Source organism: Pseudonaja textilis, chromosome 1 (genome assembly GCF_049901715.1).
Source record: "Pseudonaja textilis isolate UNSWEBS1 chromosome 1, rPseTex1.2, whole genome shotgun sequence".
In the NCBI taxonomy this organism is placed as follows: domain Eukaryota; kingdom Metazoa; phylum Chordata; class Lepidosauria; order Squamata; family Elapidae; genus Pseudonaja; species Pseudonaja textilis.
The window spans coordinates 193657309-193680831 of NC_141990.1; the positions used below are offsets into that span (position 1 = coordinate 193657309).

At 36.3% G+C, this 23523-nt stretch overlaps 1 protein-coding gene across 12 annotated transcripts in view; it reads right to left on the reverse strand.

The window, feature by feature from the left end:
- Positions 1 to 23523, reverse strand: part of TANK (TRAF family member associated NFKB activator) — a 40177-nt gene that overhangs the window by 4819 nt on the left and 11835 nt on the right. For 5 of the 12 annotated variants that reach the window (XM_026697162.2, XM_087920089.1, XM_026697161.2 and 2 more), the window contains 6 exons: positions 21206 to 21314; positions 16882 to 17012; positions 11526 to 11705; positions 10250 to 10323; positions 8751 to 8869; positions 6032 to 6339 (listed from right to left, as the gene is read on the reverse strand). In XM_026697162.2, coding sequence (XP_026552947.1) covers positions 6032 to 6339; positions 8751 to 8869; positions 10250 to 10323; positions 11526 to 11705; positions 16882 to 17012; positions 21206 to 21314 — 921 coding nt within the window. Of the gene's footprint in view, positions 1 to 5950; positions 6340 to 8750; positions 8870 to 10249; positions 10324 to 11525; positions 11706 to 16881; positions 17013 to 21205; positions 21315 to 23523 lie in introns of all 12 variants that reach the window. The other 7 variants (XM_087920086.1, XM_087920085.1, XM_087920088.1 and 4 more) reach the window with 2 other exon arrangements.

Sequence of the window (23523 nt, forward strand, 5' to 3'; positions counted from 1 at the left end):
AATAAAATAAATGAGAAAATTGAATTAGGAAGGAATGGGAACATTTTAATTAGTTAATGTTTTATAAAATATAAGTGAAGGGAGAATTAACTATGGAAAGCTTATAATTGTTCCCATAGAAGTATGATATTTAATTGAAAAGTAATGTTAAAGATGTTAAGACTTTAATGAATATTAATATTAATTATAGAATTGAATTGGAATGGAATGTTGTTTTAATTATATACATTTATAATTTTTTCTTTTTTTAAGAATACAGTGTGTATTTTAAGAATGTACCAAGCAGAATCCGAATAGAAGTTATGTATTATATTGAATGTTACAACTTTAGGGAAAAGATATAAAGGCGTCATACTCCAATCAGTAACTACAGGAGAAATTTTGCTTAATGAGAAAAGATAATAGATAATTGAAACAGGACAGACAAAAAATATAAATACAATAATTTGAATTGAGATGAGATAATTAAAGTAAAATCGAGAAAATTAAAAGAGGGGTAAAGCTAGGCAGAAAATGTAAAATAGTAATAAGATATGGAATAGAATATAAAAATGAGCATGAACCTGAATTTATGTCTGTACGAAGAAATGTAACTCGGGATTACGCTACTTTCAAAAAAGGTGTTTTATTTGTATTTTTTTTCTCTTTGTGAAAACTGAAATAAAATTTACAAAAAAAAAAAAAAAAGAAAAGTGAAGGACCCTGCCTTCACTTTAATGCCAGCTTGCCAGAGCCATGTTAGCATGCTGAAGGAATTGGGGACATTTTTTTTTTTTTTTAGCAAAACAACTTTCACATTTACCGCTGTTGCTAAAAAGGACAAATGCATTTAAGCTTCTTTTCCGGCCTATAATTGAGCAGTGATTTTGATCAGTTACAAACAAATTATTAAAAAAAACAAATTTATATTTGAAAGGGATGCACAAATTTAAGGATAAGAAAAGTAACAAAATATTTAAGCAAATACATGTGTCTGTATCTTTAATGAAGTCTAAAGTAGCATTGGCTTCTTATGCCTACGTTTCTGGATAAGATACATAATTTTAATCAAAGGCCTTATGTTCTACATTCCTTCCTGGATACAACTAACAAATATTGGAACTATTTTCTGTCGCCAGTTGTCTTTCCAAATGTAAACACTTAAGATATCAAGACATCCTGGCTATCACTGAATTATACTACAGTATTGGCTATTCAGAATTTTAAAATGCATGTGCTTATTTTTAAAAAACAAAAATCTTAGCCTAATAACTTTAACATTATGACACATTAACTTCTATTCGCCTGTCTGTTTTAAACTGCATAATTCTCTATCAACTTAGAATCCCATACCAGCTGTTTCACATGCTTTACTATTCAATGCAGGGTGCCATCTATTGAGAAATGAATACACAGTCTAACTAGTTAAAAGAACAAGCAGGAGACATATTGGAGAAAAGGGAAAGTAAGAAGTAATAGAATGGAAGCTTTGTAACGCCACAGGAATCTTTATAGCAATAGAAAAAATAGTTTAATTTGTTTTATACCAACTCAGTTCAGGGTTTGATGCAATGAAAAGCAAAAACTGGTTAGTCATCAAATAATGCAGGTAAAAAGCTAAAACCTAGTGAAGGAAACAGACAGTTTGGTGTGGGTGTGTGTATGTATACATGCATACATACATATATATATATATATATAGTGTGTGTCTGTCTGTGTGTGTGTGTGTGTATATAGTGTATAACAAAGTACTCCCATCAAAATAGTTTTCACATGAATTTTGTTCTAGAAGACATTGTCTTTTAGATGTTTTCTTTCGATACTCATCATTTGAAAACTAGAAAGAGCAGAGGTTATTATATGCTTTTATGATTGAAAAAAATAGTTACTGCAAGACTGGGTGGATACCCATTCTGACACAAATGATACAAATTGGAGTTATCCCTCAATATTAGAACAAACATTCCAGAATTTGAAGGAAATCTAGATTGCATGCATTTACATAACATTAATATGTCTTGTTTAGAACACAGCCGATAAATGCTTTTATCAGCTTTTATTCTCCATAAAATAAACAGGCATTGTAAAAATTTCATCTTATTGTATGAAAAATTCAAACACTTTGGGAATGTTAAGTTGTAAAATTCTCTAATAGATAAAGGTGTACGTATGTAATCTTTAACAATTTAAAGATGAGAAGCTACTGTTCATGAAAATGGTGATTTTATTTAAATAGTGTCTGAACCCCTGCACAGTACAATCTGGTGTGAATTTACTCAGATGGCAGCTGCATTAAATTCAAGGGGATCATGGGGCGTGTTTAGGTTTGCAGCCTAATAGAAGCCCAATCTGCTACCAGTACATGGAACAGGGCAGCAACAATATGGCACAGCAGTATGCTAAGACAGTGCAGAGACAGAAAAGAAGTGGAGCAGCATGGGAAAAACAATCAGGGCTGAGCCAGTGAGTGGATGGAGAATCATAAGACTCATTGTAATGTTATCTGAAAGGTTTAAATATCTTGGAGTCACTTCAGAAGTAAAGTTGTAAATCTTCCATGCATTATAAATAAATTACTTTCCAGCATCCACCTTTAGGGATTGCAAGAATTGAAACTAGGCTATCTATAAGCAACACTGCTCTTTAATCAGTGATGGGATTCAAAAAAATTTTTACTAACGGTTCTGCGGGCGCGGCTTGGTGGGTGTGGCAGAGGAAGGATAGTGTAAAATCTCCATTCCCACCCCACTCCAAGGAAAAGGTACTGCAAAATCCCCATTCCCTCCCCAACTCCACTAACTTGCTTTCCAGCTCCGTTCTCCTGTACAGGGCAACAAAAGAAGACCCAGCCAATCAGCTGGGACTCGGGAGACAGAGAATAGGTGGGGGCGGGGCCAGTCAGAGGTGATATTCTGAACTACTCAAAATTTCCACTACCAGTTCTCCAGAACTGGTCAGAACCTGCTGAATACCACCCCTGTCTCTAATACTGGGCTACAGAAGGATAAAAATAGGGAGAAGGAGAGGAACCAAGGATATCGTACTAAGTTCCAAAAGCAGACTTCCTGTGATCGGACTTCCAGATGTATTGGGCTTCACTGAGCCATCTCTGAAGTGCTACACATCTGGAATACATAAAATAAAGGAAGACTGTCCTAGGAGTAAAGGAGAATAAAACATTAATACAAAATAAATGAGGTTTTCCTATTGCTCCCTGTTGTAAGGCAACTCCATCATGGCTATATCCAGATAGTTGCTCAAACAGATCAGGAAAAAGAAATCTGAATTATCTGAATGCATGCAAAATGAGGCCCTTAAGTAAACGAAGAACAACGTATAATAAAGGAATCACTTATTTGCAATCATTCACTAATCATGGGTAAACTTGCCTAAAATTAATGTCCATTTTAATTTAAAAACATGCATTATCATCATGTGAATTTTTTTTTAGTGATTTTACTGTTTTAAAATATTTTTAGTATTTTTAATTGTAATAGATGTTAAATTGTAAGCCACCAAGAACTACAAGACTGCGATGGACGGCTATACAGATGAAACTCGAAAAATTAGAGTATCGTGCAAAAGTTCATTTATTTCAGTAATGCAACTTAAAAGGTGAAACTAATATATGAGATAGACTCATTACACGCAAAGCAAGATAGTTCAAGCTGTGATTTGTCATAATTGTGACGATTATGATTTACAGCTCATGAAAACCCCAAATCCATAATCTCAGAAAATTAGAATATTACATGCAATCAATAAAACAAGGATTGTACATAGAACAATATCGGACCTCTGAAAAGTATAAGCATGCATATGTACTCAGTACTTGGTTTGGGCCCTTTTTGCAGCAATTATTGCCTCAATGCGGCGTGGCATGGAAGCTATAAGCCTGTGACACTGCTGAGGTGTTATGGAAGACCAGGATGCTTCAATAGCTGCCTTCAGCTCTTCTGCATTGTTCGGTCTCATGTCTCTCATCTTTCTCTTGGCAATGCCCCATAGATTCTCTATGGGGTTCAGGTCAGGCAAGTTTGCTGGCCAGTCAAGCACAGTAATCCCTGGTCATTGAACCAGGTTTTGGTGCTTTTGGCAGTGTGGGCAGGTGCCAAGTCCTGCTGGAAAATGAAGTCAGCATCCCCAAAAAGCTTATCTGTGGAAGGAAGCATGAAGTGGTCCCAAATCTCCTGGTAGATGGCTGCATTGACCCTAGACTTAATGAAGCACAGTGGACCAACACCAGCACATGACATGGCTCCCCAAATCAACACAGACTGTGGAAACTTCACACTGGACTTCAAGCATCTTGCAGTGTGTGCCTCTCCATTCTTCCTCCAGACTCTGGGTCCTTGGTTTCCAAATGAGATGCAAAAGTTGCTCTCATCAGAAAAGAGGACTTTGGACTACTGAGCAACAGACCAGTTCTGTTTTTCTGTAGCCCAGGTAAGACGCTTCTGACATTGTTTGTCATTCAGGAGCGGCTTGACAAGAGGAATACAACAATTGAAGCCCATGTCCAGGATCCATCTGTGTGTGGTGGCTCTTGATGCACTGACTCCACTCAGGCCACTCCTTGTGAAAGTCCTCAACACTTTTGAATGGCCTTTTCCTGACAATCCTCTCCAGGCTGTGGTCATCCTTGCTGCTTGTGCACCCTTTTCTTCCACCCTTTTCCCTTCCACATAACTTTCTATTAATGTGCTTTGATACAGCACTTTGGGAACATCCAACTTTTTTTGCAATTACCTTTTGAGTCTTTCCCTTCTTATGGAGGGTGTCAATGATGGTTTTGTGCACAACTGTCAGGTCAGCAGTCTTTCCCATGATTGTGATTCCTACTGAACCAGACTGAGAGACCATTTAAAGGCTCAGGAACCCTTTGGAGGTGTTATGGCTTAATTAGCTGATTACAGTGGGACACTTTGAGCCTAGAATATTGAACCTTTTCACAATGTTCTAATTTTCTGAGATTGTGTATTTGGGGTTTTCATGAGCTGTAAGCCATAATCATCTAAATTATAACAAATCACGGCTTGAACTATCTTGCTTTGCATTTAATAAGTCTATCTCATATATTAGATTCACCTTTTAAGTTGCATTACTAAAATAAATGAACTTTTGCATGATATTCTAATTTTTCGAGTTTCACCTGTAGTAATTGAATAAATAAGTTAAGTAAATACCAGTGGAGAACACTAGTTGTTGCATAGCAAAATTTTAAATACCATTCGAATACTCATATATCATGCTATTATACATTGAGTATAATAGAAGCCCAGGCAAATTTTGGGGGATTGGGAGTACATTGCGAGCATGTGATCCTGAAAAGGCTGCTATGAGAGACTTGCCTATTCAATAAATTGGCCAGGTGTAGGCACAAAATATGCATTATCAGAAAGCAAATCAGTTCCAGGCTGGCAATGTCTTACTACTACAATTGGGATCTTGGTGGACCCAGTAGTACTTGCATGAATAAAAATTGTGGTAAAGAGTGGTACTTGGAGGCATGTCAATTTCTGGTTTCATTTTTTTTTTTCAAATATAAAAAATAAATCAGGTGGATAAAGTGCTTGGCAGATACCAATGCAGATGTTTCAAAGCTTATTGGTATCTACAGACCCTATGTTGCTGGACTAATGCAGATATTTTTATTAGGACATCAAGCAGTAAGTTTTGCCTTGGAAATATATATCAGAAAGAAACTGAAGTCCCTACACAATCTTACAGCTTACAGATCAATCATAAGTAAAAATAAAAGTATATATTTTAAAAGATTGATACCGGCTGAGGTGCCCCAACACTTTTCTCATTAGCTTTTGAAGAGGGAAAATTAAATTCAGAGATATTCTATTTATTATAGTCTCTTGTTCCAGACTTATAAAGAAACATGTTTTTATATAACATGGAGCTTTGTTCAAAAGAGTCTGGATGAGCACATTTGGGTGAGTTGAAGGTTGGGTAAACTTACCTTTGCTCTGTTTTGCATCACTGAAGTAGTACAGTCATTGCTCGTACTCCTCCAGATAGAATTCATCTTATTGAAACTCACCTCCTGGTCCCTAAGGTCCATGTTAAATGGCTGATTTGAGAGCACATTTTCAGTCATCAGAGTGTTTAGAATTGGAATAGTCTCTGGAGAGCTTTCAAAGAATTCAGTATCACTATCTGTAGGTGGGAACTTGACATTAAGTTTAGAAAGGGATTCCACAGAGTTTTCTTCCTCGTCTGGTCCCATTCCTCTTGATGCAATAGATGGGAAAAGAGATACATCTCTGTTGGTATCCTTTTTAACCCAGGGATTACAAAGGTCATCTGTTTGTTCATCAGTGCACTGGATAGGCTTGGAGAAAGGAATTTCTGGTAAAAAAGATGCAAAGGAAAAAATGAAAAGATATCCCATAGACCAGATTAAAATATATCATTCAGTTATACAAATTCCTAGCAAATTCCACCCCCCAGAGTCGCTCTGTGAGGGAGATGGGCAGTCTCCAAATTGAACATATATACATAAAAATAAATTCCCCCCAATGCACTATGGCAGATTTCAGCTTTTTTTTTTTGAAACAGCATCATTCCCTTCATTGCCTCATTTGACACAGCAGGCTGATATCGGTGTTTCTCCATGTCAAACCGATAATTTCTTTTTTCAGGTATAAACATGTTAGAATTCTTGCTTGGAACTAAATTAAAATATTACACAATTGCTTTTATGTCTCAAAGCTTTCTTGATTAATAGCCTAGCAATTAGACAGACTATCAGGTCTTTTTTTCCAAGGGCTCATTACTTACATATAAATATCTTCATTTTCTATATTATTAAATTACCTTTCTATCTATAACTACATCTGTTCTTTCAATTCAGCTTGGTTTCATTCAAACCAGTCTCGTTTCTTTCAATGCTCTTCTAACACAGATTTCAACTGTTTCACTCCACAGAGAAGGAACATTTCTTCCTCCTTTCCCTCAAGATTTCCCCCTTTCATTCCGTAGATCCTTTGGGGGGAGTCCTCGGAGGAAGAATGCACTAACTATTCCTTCTTCCATGGTTTTAAATCCTAGCTCAGAGAGATACTACTGGATGAGAAACTATAAGACATCCTTTTAGCACACCAGGTCGTATCATTTCAGCAGTGCTGTAGAATTTGCTAAAACAACTGCGTATCTTCACTTACTAGAGATTAAGTTAACCCCATATTTGTCTCCACTAAAATACAGACAATTCTGGCAGCTTAAAAGCCATGTCTGAATTAGCGTACCCTATAGCTATTCACGGAAATGGCTGGCTCTGTCCAGACTTAACTTATTCCAATGCATGTTATACTGTGGAGCACTTACATCAGCTATTCCTAAGCTGCCTAAACTCTGGAAGTTGGCTATAAATCAGTCAAGCCTAGCAATCAGATGCAGCTATTATTAGAGAACAAAGAATGTCGAAAATTGGGTTATAAGCACATATACTTTGCAGGAGCATCTGATCGGCCCCTGTTGGCTGTCATAGATTAGACAGATTTTGGTTTGATCTAGCAAAGATGGTTTTTACAACTGAGGTGAGGAAAGGGCTTTCAGTAGGGGGTGTGCAAATGTTTCAAATTTCAACTGTTTTAAATTCAAAAACTGAAACAAGTTTGCATTTTAAAAAGGCTCTTTCAATCCCTTGGAAGTGCTCCGAGTTTGAAACAGTGTGTTTTGAACTAAAAAATGGAGTTATCAGAGAGAAAAATACTGTTTTGAATGCAAAATAGCTTTCAATTTGAAATAGAGTATTTATTTGCTCAAACCTGAAATGCTTTGCCTGACAGTAGCTTTTAGACATTCACATTAAATGGCTTATCTCTAGAAGAAAATTAAGTCACAGTTTGCCACTTTGTCAGTCTGCTCAAAATGTTACCAGCAGCCCAATCCCTAGAAATACATGTGAGTTATAGATAAATCCTTTTGTGCCACTCATTTTTTTTTTTAAAAAAAGAAATCAGGTATCTTAGTTTGTGGATTAAATCCCTGAAATCATACTTCTGGATATCTCAAGTGATAAGATAGATTGATAGATGTATACATTAAACATACATTAAATCAAGCCTGTACAATATGTATCCTTTCCATCTATCATGCAATAACTTGCAAATTCATATCTGCTTAAATAACTTGAGCAGCCTCACATGAGGCTTGTGTTGCACTGAAATTATCTCACTACAGTGGGTATTAAAACAAACAAACCCTGATTCAGTATTGCATCAAGGGGAAATAAGGACCTCACTTTCTAGCCCAATCACCTTAATTTAAGAGTTCCCACAGTCAGTGAACATGTCTGCTGCAAGGATGTAAATGTATTCATTAGAATGTGGTTGCAAATCTAATTGACCAAGATTCCTAAATCTAGTGGTTTTATGCCAAATGAGGTCAAAGTAGGCTTTTGCTAACAGTATAGGGTGGTTTGGAAGGAGTGAGGTAATCCAGACACTGTTGCGTTTCTCTTTCTACGTAGTCTATTTTTGGAGTGACCAAAAGTCTTTATTTTGCCAGTAAACCCACTGCAAAATGGAATTCGTGCATCACAGCAAAGTGAGCTGTCAAATCACATGCCATAAATGAAGATGCATTGGTATTTTTCCCCAAACCCAAGGGTTATTGCTATATCAAATAAATGCATTGTATTATGCACAACAAAAAGGTATGGATAATCTTAAAGTGAATCTCTACGCAGTCAATGCAAAGAGTTAGAAGGCAGTAAAGCATAGTTTTCAGAAGAAAGTAATGCAATAAAATGATACCAGTTGTAGGTTCTCTCCTTAGGCTACATTTATTCAGCTGGTCGGTCTGTGCTCTTGCCAGCGCACGTATTCGACTGAATTCTTCCTTCATGCCCCAGAAAACACTTTCCAGTTCATCTCTAAAGATTAATGATTTCAGATGTAAAGTATCATCCTGTGCTTTTTCTGTTTCCTTTAACCCAACAAGCATATCATTAAAAACACCAGCACCATCTATGTTTGCAACCCTGACTTGAGGCCAGAAATTATGGGAAGGGATCCATGATCCCACCTTCAAGAAATTTTGATAAAACGGTAACTTCTTAAGGTAGCTGATAGGAAGGAGAGATTCTCAAACTGGCTGAAACAATACCACAAAGAAATGTGATTAAACCTCCCCTCTCCTCCCCACAAACTAAATGATTCTTACTTATTGCAGTCCCCATTAGAGAATACAAAAAGATAGGCACACTACGGGAATTTTGTATCTGTCTTTCTGGCCTCCAGCAAAATTAATATTGGAGCATGAGGGGATTATACAGGGGAAAAGTGTGAGAAATTAAAATAACTGAAGTAACTTATGGCATAAAGATATCAGTGTTTTTCTCTGCTACGTAGGTTGTTTTTTTTTTAAAGTAGAGAGATCCAGCATGAACCAATATAATATCTTTATTTTGGTATACAGGATGAAAGCAAAATAAATTTGAGCATATTCCTGCCATTTATCCTTGAATGGTATGTAGAAAACAACTCTTATTGATAACCATCCAAGGATAAAATGTCTCCCCGTTTGCAGTGTTTAAGCATATTCAGATAGTGAAGGTTCTCTTGGAGAAGTTTGAATTCAGAAGAGGTTGAGTGAGGATCCAGAACTGTTTGGAGAGAGGAATATGTCCTAAAAGATGCAGAATAGTGAGTATAATGAAAGGTGAAATAATCACTTTGTTCTTTTCTCTTCTTGAAGATCATAATTCTGACTTTGGAGACAGTCTGTTCCAGCCTGATTCTTTTTCCCAATTCAGATCCAGAATTTTTGAAAAATGATCCAGGCTTCAAGTATCATTAAATTGATCCATGTGAAATCCAGCAAGTGAAGGTTTTAATTCATAGGCATACCCTATTTGCTCTTCTGCTTGGACCAAGCCTTTCCTTTCTGTTAATTAAGGCACCAGGTGTCCACTGCAGCTTTTATGTTATTAATTGTTCAGTTTAGAGCACTGGATTCACACATCATTCTAAGCCGTGATTTTATTAATCACGACTTAATGGATAAGCTTGGCTTATTTGCAGTTGCCTCTGTACTTATATTGCCTAAGTCCTAAATTACAAAGCAAAAGCCAAAACCAAGCAAATTGTATTAGTTGTGATTTGTCAACCCAGCCTAAAAGTAGTTCTAGACATCTTCTTTAAAAGTGGGATGGGAGAAGACAAGAAGTAAGGGGGAAATATCTTTTAAAACCAGAAAGCAAGGATAAACAATGCATTATTATAGGAGGGAAAAAAAAAACTCAATTCCATACCTTTCACAGACAGATGTAGAAGAAACCCCTGATGATAATTCCTGTCTAGACGAAGGATGTTTTTCACTCCTTGCCTTTTGAAGGTGATCAGAAGTAGAAAAAAAAAAAAAAGAAAATACTTGAATTATAACATTGTTGCAAGAATCACCCTATAATTTAACAGAACCATAAAGTACTAATATAATATCCATTTGTTAATGGTATCTTGCCTTTTTATGCAAAAAAATAAAATCCAAAATCATTGTTTAGAAATATGTATGCTGGAAATCTACTATGGATTATATCCTCATTATTTTTAGATGCTAGAATACGCCTGAAGTATTTTGGATAGCTGAGTTAACCAAGAACTGCTGTTCACCCTGGTTCTGCACTTATACCTCAGAAATAATTAATTTAGCTAAATAAGAGGGACACATTGAATGCTGACTTGCGTTTCATTCTTTTTTTTTTATTAAAGGCTCTCCCATAATTCAGTCATTTCCATACAAAAAGAATTCATACAAAATATTCTTCCACGTAGAATGTTCTCCACATAATGAAACTGGGCAGGGATTACTAAGTCCATACATATTTATGCATCAGTCTTTGTACATTAACATGCATCATAAAACTATCAGGCAAAACTCCACTTTGCTTTTTATTAAAGCTGATCCAGGGCTAATATAACATGTTTTCTCAAGTAAGGAAAGAAGTTATTATATTTTACTACCACCTTGTGGATTAGCCCTGTATTACATGGGCGTTTTATTTCAAAGCCTATTAACTAAGATATTGTCTTCTTCAAGGCGAGTTCGACTTTGGAAACTTCATGGACATATCCTGAAAGCTTTCTTGACGGTTGTAAAAAAAATGGTATTCCACTGTTGTTTTTTCAAATCAGTTTTCCCTACAGCCCATTTTTTTCCAGAGCATTCCCTTAACTGGACTCATCTTGTTTATCTTTAGAACCCCATTAAGGTTGGCCAGGGGTTGCTACATGCTGCTAATCCATCTTTTACATAGCTTTCAGAGTTTAGAAAAGGCCTTCCTGGGTAAATGAAGCCAGTATAGTAGGTTCTTTAAAATAAAATTAGGTATACAAAGGAATGACAGACTTTAAATCTGCTTTTTACTCCATAAAGCAGAGGAAATTAATCTGATTATTTTTTAAATAATAACCAGTATTCTGAGTACTTTGTTTACAGAAGAGTACACTGCATTTAGTTTTTGGCTTATGAAATTAGTTTTAGTCCTACAGTATCTGAACGTCTTCAGATCACTATCTGAATTTTCTTACCTCTTTTTCGTATCTTGATACCTGTATGCAATTTTGTGCTTCATTTATTTCTTTCAGCTGCTTTTTTAGATTCCTTATTTCATCTTCTTTGGCAGTGATAATAGATTCAAATTTCTTTTCCTTTAAATTACTATCTTCTTCAGCTTTTTTTAATTTTACACTCTCACTTTCCAATTGTTCCTTTAAAAAAAAAACCACATACACACACAGAGAAAGAAAGAGCACAGTTGGTTAATTTTCAAGCTCTGAGGAATGTCATTATAGAATAGATTGTTATAGGCTAAATTAAGTCTTAGCAATCTGTGAAAAAGCTGTGAAAAGGCGAATTCCATGTTAGAGATCATTAGGAAAAAGATTGAAAAATAAAACTGACAATATCATCATGCCTTTATACAAATCTATGGTGTGACCACACTTGGAATATGGCACACAGTTTTAGTAGCTGTATTTAAAAAAAAAATATGTGACGGAGCTGGAAAAGAGTCAGAGAAGGAGCAATTAAATTATCAAGGAAATGGGGCAATTTTTATATGAAGAAAATAGAAACGGTAAGTTAAGAGAGGTACAACATAAGAGTATATAATAAGCCACAATGTAAGTGGATAATGTATAGATAAGTTTCTTCTTCATTCATTGAAATCATCCATTGGAACTGAAAGATGGGATTTGTATGACATTCACCATTGAACAATGGCTGACAATATGAGGAAAATCCATCAAGGATGTTGGTACTGATACGTGATTACTAAGACAGCTAAATATCCAAGGTCCAAGATAGTATGGCTCTTTTTAATGGCACCTGCTTAGCAACTGAGTGGGAAATCCTATTGTCTTCAAACAAGTTGTGGGCTTCTCAAAAGTAATGTGATTAAGGGACCAGATAGGCCTTTGATCTGATCAGGACTCCTTTTCTGCTCCTATATGAAATCAGATTTGAGTAAAGTACCATTAGGTTAAGATGAAATAATTATAATTCATTTACTTACAACATGCAGTTGATTTTCTTGTGGACAATTATTCAAAACAGTTGTGCTTTATTTTGAACACATACATAAAAGGAGTCATACCACCACTATGCATATTAGTGCTTAGAAATGCAAGAAATGTTGTCTTATTCCATTTATATGTCTTTTCAGTAATATTTAATTAGTTTCAGCATGTGCTAGAATCAAGATAAAATATATTTAAAGAAAGTGACAATAGTCTTCAAGGCTCTTAATTTCTGGAACAGTTAAAATGTAGCTATTTAGCACTTAGGATTTTGCAAGATTCAAGATATTACGCTTCAAAAATAAGCTTAATAGTCTACTTTTAAATAGTCTACTTTTCTCCGGCATCATTAGGATATAATCTATTAATTCTCTGCATATAATGACAGTCTATACTGGAAAGGGGAAAACATCAGCAAGAAAAAAAACAAACCACAAAGCTATACCAGCAGCAGCAGCAGCAGTGGCAACAACATTGTGTTTTCCTGAAGATCAAAATCTCCAGCTCTGATTGATGCATGACATTTGTCAATTTACTATGAAGGACAGCATTCAATTGTAATCATGTTATATGTTGCATGTGCATGTTTTGAGAAATGGCAGTCCAGAGTCAAAACTGGAAAACAGAGTCTCAGAGGTAGGTAGGAACACGGTGAAAATGATGAGTAGCTAAAGCCTTAGTTGGTTCCATCTGGTCAATCTGTTTAACAAATGACAAGCAAAACGACCAAAATACATTTGCTTTTGTTCCCATTTTGAATGGGGAAAGAAGAAAAGTACAGCCTTGTTATCTTCTTAGTGGCTCATCCATAAGATTTACTTCTGGATAGATATTGGGTTGCAAAACGCTATTATGAAGGTAAGTATTTCCTCAAACTGAAAAGAGGAAAAATTGCTGCAGTGGTAAAAACCCACCTATGTAGAATACATTTTTAATTCCCCAGTTGAAATGTCAAATATTCTATTTATGTGTGACTGTATAACTATATAAATATATATATATATATATGGTTTTATTTCGACATAGCAAGCCTCTCAGAGTTGCCTTGCAGCGAGATAGGGGGCAAACAAATTTAATGATATTTTTAAAAAGGAAATGGAAAATAAGGTGGATACTACCAGTACTATAACCACTATCAAAAATATTACTCAGTCATTCTCTGGGTTCTGTATTTCATTCCTTTCTTTTTGTAAGCCACCTAGAGAACATTTGGTGCTATTAGCTGTCTGCGTAAATGTAAATAATAAAATAAATTTGTGGACGTGTTTGATGGAAAGATTTTAGAAGGATGAAATCTATTTTTCTATTTCTGGATGGGTGGGAAAAGCTATTAGCACCATGTTTTGCTCAGAGAGGAGCCAAGGAAGATGGTAACAAATAATAGGAGAGAAATAACAGAAGAAGAAATAAATGAAAAATGTGAAAAGTACTGAGACAGTGACAGATTTCTAAAAACAGCAACAAGCAAGTTGACCTTTCTAAGGAATATATGATTTTTTAAAAAGAAAAAAAAATGTTTAAAATATAATAGAAAGCAATACAATGGGATGAGGGCTTTCTAAAACTTCACATGATAAACTGAAGGAAGTTAGAATGGACCTGGAGAAGGTGCATAACTATATCTATTTATGAGACGAAGAATATTTGAACCCACTTTTTATTTCTAAAAATAAATCCTTAAAAGCGCAAAACAACTAAACAATACATTAAAAATGCTTAAAGCAGAGATTGACAGTCTGTAACTCCCAATATTATTTTGTCTCTAGTCTTGTTCCTGGAGCTCATTTATGAACCTCTGGAAGGTCGTAAATCTTTAATTTTCAAAGTGAAAAGAATGCTGGAAGAAACTTTTGTTTATAAAAGTCACAAAGCAACGTTAACATTTATTTAGTTAACTTATTCCTTCCCACCCAGAACTCCATTTCCTTGTTGTTCCTTTGGACGTAGTCCAGGAAGTGGGGTGAATCCTTGGAAGTAAAAATAACCCTGGGTAATTTTTTTCCTTTCCCCTTTGTTGCTTCTGTACTGTTAAATTTTAGACTGAAGGCTTCTCACTACACAAGATTGAAAAAGGACTTCATTGACCCTAGCAAATAATTGAGGGGACACCAGGAAATTCCCAGCTGTAGGTTCTACTGGGAATTTAAATAAACAAACCCATGTTCCCCCCCCCTCCCCCAAATAAAAACTTGAAACCTTCAATGACAAATTACTTCTGTAGTGTTGCTTAAACAGCTATACCTCCCTGGAGTTACCATGAGAAGAGTGTGATTTGAAGGAGATTTAATGTTTTATGTAAACAAACAACAGCATCACACTTATTCAAGAGAACACAGGAGAATCAAGCATAAATGTAACAATGGAGAAAAAGAAGACAAAATAGGAATCATTATTTTCCTATTATTGGCTTGTAGCCTTAAATTTCACATGTATGAAGAGCCCAATTCAAATTACATAGCCACACCAACAAAACCACATGCACACTCAATAGGAATCCTCACTATTACCATCTGATGAGTGGGACTAAGACCTTGGCGGTTGCTTTCACAATTTATGGTTAGGTGTATAGCAGGGAAAATGCTTATTTTTTTCCGACTTTCACCCTGCTCTTTCTCTGTGTTTCCCAATAGACCTATTCCTTTTCTGATCTGGAGGCAACCTGAAGACTTCAAGGAGTGTCTTCCTGCTACATTTTTTTTTTAAAAATAAGCATGTTGCTACCTGTTTTACTGGGGTATTCTTTTTGTCTTCGCTTGTGTTTAGATAAAACAGGAAATACCTCTTTCCTCCTGACTTTCAAGTATATGACGAACCCCCTCTCCTTTTGATATATATATACTGAAAATAATAGTACATAATTTTAAAAAAACAATGATGATATTTGCAGTTCATATAACATTTGAGTTTCAAAGTGTTTTCCATTTTTTATTTTTCCAATTTGTGCGACCTTTTTCTAAAGTAGGTTAGTGTTACCACAGGAAAAATACCGAAGGCTTGATTAAGAAAAGAAGGCTTGATTAAGGTTACTTTGTGAACACAAGATTAGTTAGACATCTGCATGTTGTCACAATGCAAATATCACTTGAACACAAGTAAGCAAATATACTGAGGATATTTTTGTAGGGGCAATGATGATTGCTATATCCATATTTGCAGCCTGTAAATATAGGTACTACGTTGTTACCAGAAGAATGTAATTTTTCTTTTTGTTTCCAATTCCAAAAATTGCAAAGCTTGCTTAAAGAGAAAGGAGAAAAGAGAGAATGAGAGATTCTGAAATTAGATTTTTCTAACATAATTATCAAGTGTCACTAATTTGACAAAATAGGTATTCTTTATTAACAAATTAACACATACGATTAAAATATGCTTAGTTGACAGAAATACAAGTCCCTAGCTCATTATCTGCAAGCTAAAAAATAAGCTTTCATAAAAGAGTTCGATATTAGGAATTGAGAAAAGCTGCCTTAATCCACACCAGAAGATTCATTTAGCCAAGCACTAATCTTTTTGAGCTTTCCAAGATTCTAGTTTTTCTCATTACATACTAATTCTCTTATGTCAGCTAGTGATGGTAGAAACTGGCCAAAACCCCAAGCTAGCACTACATGTAAACCACATACTATTTAACTGAGGTAAGATTCCATCTATTGCTTAATGCAAACAGACTTGGGGAACCTACTAGGCTTCATAATCATGTATAATCTCTAGGACAAGATTATCGAACTCCTGGCCCATGGGCTGGATGCATCACACGCTGGCCACGCCCACGCCCGGTTTAATGACAGTGAAAAAAGTCCCGATACATCACATGGCACTGCCATGACAACATGAGTCTGACACTCCTGCTCTAGTAAGACAAAAAGCAAAAGAAGTGTAAACAATACTGGAAACAACCTGCAGGTCTCCAGCTATCTGCTCAACTACAATTCTTAGCATCCATCATCATTTGACATGCTGGCTAAGGCTGCTGGGAATAATAATTCAGCAGCACCAGAAAATTCCTTGTCACTAGTTTACTGTGACCAATACATTCATAAAGGAGAGAATCGAAGTTTTCCATTTTTAAGTGGACCTATATTGTGGTGACTCTTAATTTTGGCTAGTCGAAGAGTGTCAAATGATTCCAAGCAGGCTTGTCTATGTAGCTTCTCTGCATTTCGACAAGCTTTGACAAGAAACAACAAGCTGCAAGCAAAAACAAAGGTGAAATATTTCCGCTAAGGGGCAGCAGGAGAGTGATGATGTCTTCAAGTTCATTCCCATTAAATGGGCTTTTCCTAACATTTGTAATATACTCTTATAAATTACTTTTTTCTCTTTCAAATTTTTAGAGCCACTATATATCTTAAAGAAAGTGTCCTACCTTCAAAAGCTTTTCCTTTTGCATTGCCAATTTCAGCTTTTCTTGGAGCTGATCAAAATCTGAGTTCAACAAGGTACCATTTCTTCTCATTTCATTGTCTTCATGGACTGGAACTTGACCTTGTGTGTTGACTATAAAAGAAAGTATGGTTTTGAATTAAAATATTTAAGTGGGGTGTGGAAAAAATGTAGAATACATTGGGTTTTTATTTCACAGATAAATCCCAATCTGAATTTAAAAAATACAATACATAAAATTTCCTATTCCACCCTCACATGGATAAAACAATACACACATTCTAAATAAAACCCTTTTTCATAGATATAAAAAGAAAACCATAAAAAGATTGCATAAATTTTAAAATAGCATTTTATTGCTATTTAATGATACTGCAAAACAATGCAAAATCTGTTAATTAAATTGTTTAAAACAGAATGGATACTCCACTGAACAATAAGCAACACAATGCAACAAACAGTTACTTATTTCTGGCTAAAAGTCATAATGAACCAAAGCTTATTTCTTTAGGAGTATATTTAATCCAACTTGGGGTTCACAAAGAGGGATAGTGGCAGTGACTAAACTGAAGGGTTCTTTCTGAGGAAGTAGACAGCTTGCTAACTTTCCCCTAAGAACCTTACCTTAATCATTTGCTGCTTCACAAATGCTGGGGGTGTCAGTTCTTACTATAAATAGTGGCTTATCTAGATTTCAGCTGCTCTTTTGAGTGAAAATTTGGGAAAGAGCATCCCTTGAAGTCAAGTTTCTAAGATCCAGTTTACAACCTATTGGAATGTCTCAGAATGCTTGTACCTAATTTATATCTCTATACCATAAAACACCACAGACACAGACACACACACACACAAACTGTCATATAGTCTTTTTAAATCTATTTCGGTATGCATATCAAGACATGCACACAAAATGCATGTATGCATTCACCTGCTCCCTCCAAATAAGCCAGTGGGTGAGTGCTTGAGTGTTGCATAAAATGATATAATTAAATGAGATATTCTAGGAACAGAATAATGCCATATGACTGAGCACTGCAATGGAAGGGCCTTTCTCGATCATCTAGTTCAACCTACTGGTCATTACAGGAAACCATTAAATTACTCCTGCTCTACCTCCAGTGTGGGAATGGCTTACTGTCAGGAAATTCCTTATAATGTTCTTTAAAAAAAAAAAATTCAGCTCGCTGATCTTTGACCTGCCTTCCCTTGTAACAGAGAATGAGTCTGCACCTTCTTGAAAGTAATATTAATACCCTACCATAAAATTTATCCTCAGTCTTCTTTTGCAAGAGAAATCACTTTTCTGTTTTCCCACTAAAATACCCAAAGCTTTTATTTTTCCTCATCATGTTCTCATTAAAACAAATTATTTCCTTATTTTTTTCTACACTTTATTTTTTAGGCTTTTTCACTTCCCCTTTCACTCTGTGTCCCATTCTGTCTCCCAACCCCTTTGTAGCATCTGCAAGCAGAACTAAACAATAGGACTTTTCCGAATATGTTCCCAATCCAAGTACTATACATATAAAGGGATGGCATTTCAAGAAGAAAACCTGTCAATCTATCAACACCAGAAGGTGGTGCAGTGATTAGAATGCAGTATTGCAGGCTAACTCTGTCCACTGCCAGGAGTTCAATCCTGACGGGGCTCAAGGTTGACTCAGCCTTCCATCCTTCCAAGGTCAGTAAAATCAGGGTCCAGATTGTTGGGAGCAATAGGCTGACATTTGTAAACCGCTCAGAGTGTACTGTAAATATCTATGGAGTAGTATATAAGTCTAAGTGCTATTGTTAGAAGACAGCTCAAGAAAGCCAGCTATTTGAGACAGGAGATGTTGCTTCTTCTATAGCACAAGAAAATGAGCATCTTAGGCATGGGGAGTATCAGGGGTGACCTTATTGTCCACTGTCTCAGTTTGCCACTTGGAGTAGTGGCTCCCCTTTAGCTAAAGGTAGAGCTAGCCCAGACAAGCTATACTCATTTATTGCCAGTATATCTACAGCTCTATCCCAGGTAGCACATCTGGCTTTATAGAAGAAAATGGTCAAAAAGACGTTGGAGGAGGATATTCAGATGTCAATTCTGTTTTATGTTTCACAAATACTGTTCAGATTATCTCAAATGTAAAATATACTAGTTTTTTTTTTTTTAAAAAAAACCATATTAAGTCATAGCCAACCATGTCCACATTATGCTAAAACACAAGGATAAGCTCTTACATAACTCTGTGTCAAAATCAAAAATCAAACAAACCACATAAGGGCTGAGGGAATCTCGGACAGAAACTTCCTATAGATTACTTAAATATGAATCCTATTTTTTAGCTGTTATTCATGGCTTCCAAAGTTACAGTTTCACATTTTTAAAATGCTTTTCATTAATTACAAAATAGCACAGAGAAAGTTTGTTTTTCAATGTACGGCAGCATATTATTAGCCATTTTAAAGGGCAAGATCCAAAAAGGTGATCGAATGATCAGGCTGAAAAGTTGAGTACTTTCAAGACTGGATGGAAGGTGCCAACTGGAAGAAGTGGAAACAAAGTCCAGAATGAGCTGCCAAAAATATTGTTGATTCACTCACACAGTTTTCCTTCACTTCCTCCACTTTTAGGATTTCACTAGCTAACCCATGACTCCTTGGCTCGTCCTTTCAGATATTATTTCCTTACCAGATTCCTCAATGCCTCAGAGATGTATCTGCTTGAATATAGCTTGCACTGAACTGTATATAGCACAATCAAACAACACATAGGAAATGCCAAAGGTGCTGCTTTTTCAAGAGGCAACTGAACTTTCTTGTTTTTCTTTGAAAACATTTTGCTTCTCTTCTAAGAAGCTTCTTCAGCTTGCTGACTGGATGGTGAGGAACAGGGGTGGGATCCGACCGGTGTAACTACTGGTTCGGTGATTTTTGTTTTGCACTGCGCGTGTGAAACATTGTCAGCTTGCTGCCTGGACAGCTGAGCAGCACTGCGCATGGGTGCGCAGCATTTGAAAAAGCAAATTTTTCCTGCTTTTTCAACTGTAGCTGTGCTGCACAAGGTTGAAAAGCAGGAAATAATGGTCAGGTAAGCCCGGACGGGCAGGTGGGCCAAAACAGCAGCAGACACAGAACTAGTTCTATGTCTGCTGCTCTTCAGAGCTACCGGTTCTACAGAGCCGGACAGAACCAGTAGAATCCCACCCCTGGTGGGGAATGGAAGGATTTATATTCCTTTCAGACAGCTGGTCATTTGCATTATTTTAGACAGTCCTTGAGGCCACTTTGGAGTTTTTTCCGTGTCCTAGGGAAACCTGAATAGTGAAAATGGGTGTGGTGCCTTCTTGAAACTGCTGGGTTGTGGAGTTGTGCTTTCTGCGATGTTTTCTGCTCTGTGTCCCTTCACTGTTGAATGCAGGTGCAGGCTATTGGGGATGTGTCTGTGTTGTTTGCATCTCAAACTAAGGCACAAATGGTTCCTGTAGTCTGCAATTCTTATGGAGATTCATTCATATTCCCACATCATGTCTATAGAGATTCTCAGTCATGGTTGTCCCAGATGTTTATGTCATGTTTTATAAAATTTGCCAAATTTGAATTCCATGGGAGTTATGGGTCCTGGAATTTAGACATATTTTGTAAATGATATTTGAAGTATCTTGGTTGAAAAAGTTTTGCCCTTTGGCATACAGATAACAGATAACAAATAACAAATAATCAGAGTTGGAAGGGAACTTGTAGGTCATCTAGTTCAACCCCCCATCCAACTGGGAGACCCTATGCCATTTCTGACACATGGCAGTCCAATCTCTTCTTGAAAGTCTCAAGTGATGGCGCTCCCACAACTTCCCAGGGCAAGCTGTTCCATTGGTTGAATATTCTCACTGTCAGAAAGTTTCTCCTTATTTCCAGGTTAAATCTCTCCTTGTTCAGTTTCCATCCATTATTCCTTGTCTGGCTTACAGGCGCTTTAGAAAATAGCTTGACCCTGATTTAACCCAGTTAAAATCACTCCTTGTGTTTTACTCATCCCAATTTCTTGTTCAATATTCATAAATCAACCTTTTATGCTATAAAATGGTGACGAGAAATTGTTTAACACAATTCTGAATGGAGGCAAATCAGCTTTTAAAAGACCACCTGTTTTCTTTTTAAAAAGTTTTTAATGTAGGTATTTCCAGTACTAAGAGGATCACGTGAAAAGAACTAGAATCCTATGACATCATACACATAAGACAGACACACAAATACACAGATACACGAGGATGGCAAGAGACACAAACAGGGAGATAAGTTGGTAAAAAGCAGGTTTGAAAACTACCTACCTCTGTTGGCAGTCATAGAAGCCAACTGTGATTTGAGTTGTTCAACAATGTTCATTAGAAGTTGGTTTTTTTCCTGCTGTTCATGTAGCTGCTTCTCATAGCTGTCTGTCTGTAATGATAGTGTAATTGAAAGCAATCATTTTATGCTGATGAATAGGTTTTACCTCAGCAGGCATAAAGAATGGCTATGCCATGGCATTAGCGCTTAGATTTACTGCCTCAAACTCTAAACACCATAGCTTGATTTTATACTTAAGGAGCTAGAAATGCCTTTGTATCTTGTTTCCCTTCTGTTTATTTATTATATTCTCATTTGATTGTTCTTCTGAAGAACCAGGGTGGAATATAAGGCTTTGTTTAACACACACCACCCCCATTTACTTCACAATAATCTGATATAGGCAGGTGTGGCTGCAAAACAGTGACTTGTCAAAAGTATCAATATCATATTCATGGCTGTACTCAAATTTATCTAGTATCCTGTATTATACTGCCATTTTAAAAGAAGTTCTGGATTTCCCCCCACTTTTGACAAGACAATTATGGACAAGAAAACAATCAGCTTTCTGGCACTGACAGATGAGTTATTTGGTTGAACAATAGTGGTGCCACAATTTCTTTTTTTTTCATTCTTCCACTCCTGAAAACCATAGCCTTGAGCAGGCAACGGAAAGGGTGCAACTATCTCAAAACATAACAAGAGCTCAGCAGATAGCAATAGCTGCATCATAAGCCCATTAAAAGGCAAAGAGGTCAATATACTTGAGCAGCCTGGATGACCTCAGGAAGCAGAAGGAAGAGAAAAAGTCATTAAGACCCAAATTGAAAATGTACAACAGCAATGTCTTGTCAACACTTCTGTACAGAGCACACTCATGACAGCTAAAACAGACAGAAGAAAAGATGCTTTTGACAGCCAGCGTGCACAAGTGATTCTTTTAGAGTCAGATGGCAGCAACAAGTTAGTAACTACAAGATATACTTGACAACCAAATATCCATCTGTATTGAGTACCATCTGGCCATGATGACTCCGGCTTCTATGCATTTGACACAGCTTTGATCTGCAGAGTCTAGCAAAACAAGTGGCCAACCAGAACCCACCACCACCTATAAACTGACAGGTGCTCCAACCAGTCCCTGAGACCATAGAGTAAAAAAGAAGGAGGGTCACCGGAACAAAAGCCTCTTCTTTAAGTTGCACCAAGTTAAATAGGAGACACTCCTAAGTTGACAAACTTTAAGCAACTGCCTTATACTTTGCCCTTGGGGATTTGCCCTTGGGAAAACTTCAAACCAATGAACCAAATTAAGGAAAGGAAGAATCCAAATGGCATTTGACACCCATAATCTATTAATTTTGTTAATGTATTAAATGGTAATCAGGATATCACAGAAGCATTTAGGGACAGAGCCTGCACCGGTGGGATCACTAAACTGAAGTCTGCTAAATTGTTTATTGTACCATTTAGAGGCCCTTCATTCAGACTAAGAAAAAGAACCACTTGACTGTTCAGTAAACAAACTTATCTAGGCAAAGACTTTCTCTGGTAAACATTTACAAATAACCAAAACAGCAGCAATAAATTTAAAAGTTATCAAATGACATCGATAAGCAGTGGGTAGACCATTGCTTGAACACTTCTTATATCTCCTCAAATAGAAGGAAGACAAACCCTCCCAAATCAATGGTGTTTTGAATGAAAAGTGAAAATCCAGAAGGGTGTGGGCAACAACACAAAGGCTTCCTGCATATCTGCAGAACTGTAGATTAGATTGATCTATAGCCAACCCAGTAAAGGACAATACAAGTAATCCTTGTTTACAATTGTGATTGACAACTCAGCCGTTAAGTGAAGTGATCACTAAGTGAATTTATGTCTGTGTTTATGATCCTACTTCAGCTTTCCTAGGACTTATTATTGGATTTTGTTTGATGGTTTTTACATAAAGATGCCAATGATTGAATAAGAAGCCTTCTACATGCAGAACTATAGTATATTCTTGTGATGACCCAGTGCGTGACACAAAAATAACTAAGTCACAAAAGTAGAATACATTCCCTTTAATGCCTCCAACTTGGCCCCAATGTCCAATTATCTTAGGCTGAGTAACAAACTCTTCAAAAAACAGTCTACAAAGGGCAGAAATGCAGTCCAAACCCAAAGTAAAAATAATTAGAAATTTTAAAAAACAAACACAAATCACACTGAAGTAATTAACACGGCAGGATAATAAACTGGAGGACGCCAAAACCCAGATAAGGCTTGACCAATGCACGCTTTGCTTCCAGCAAGGAGCCGTGTGCAAATGCCCCAC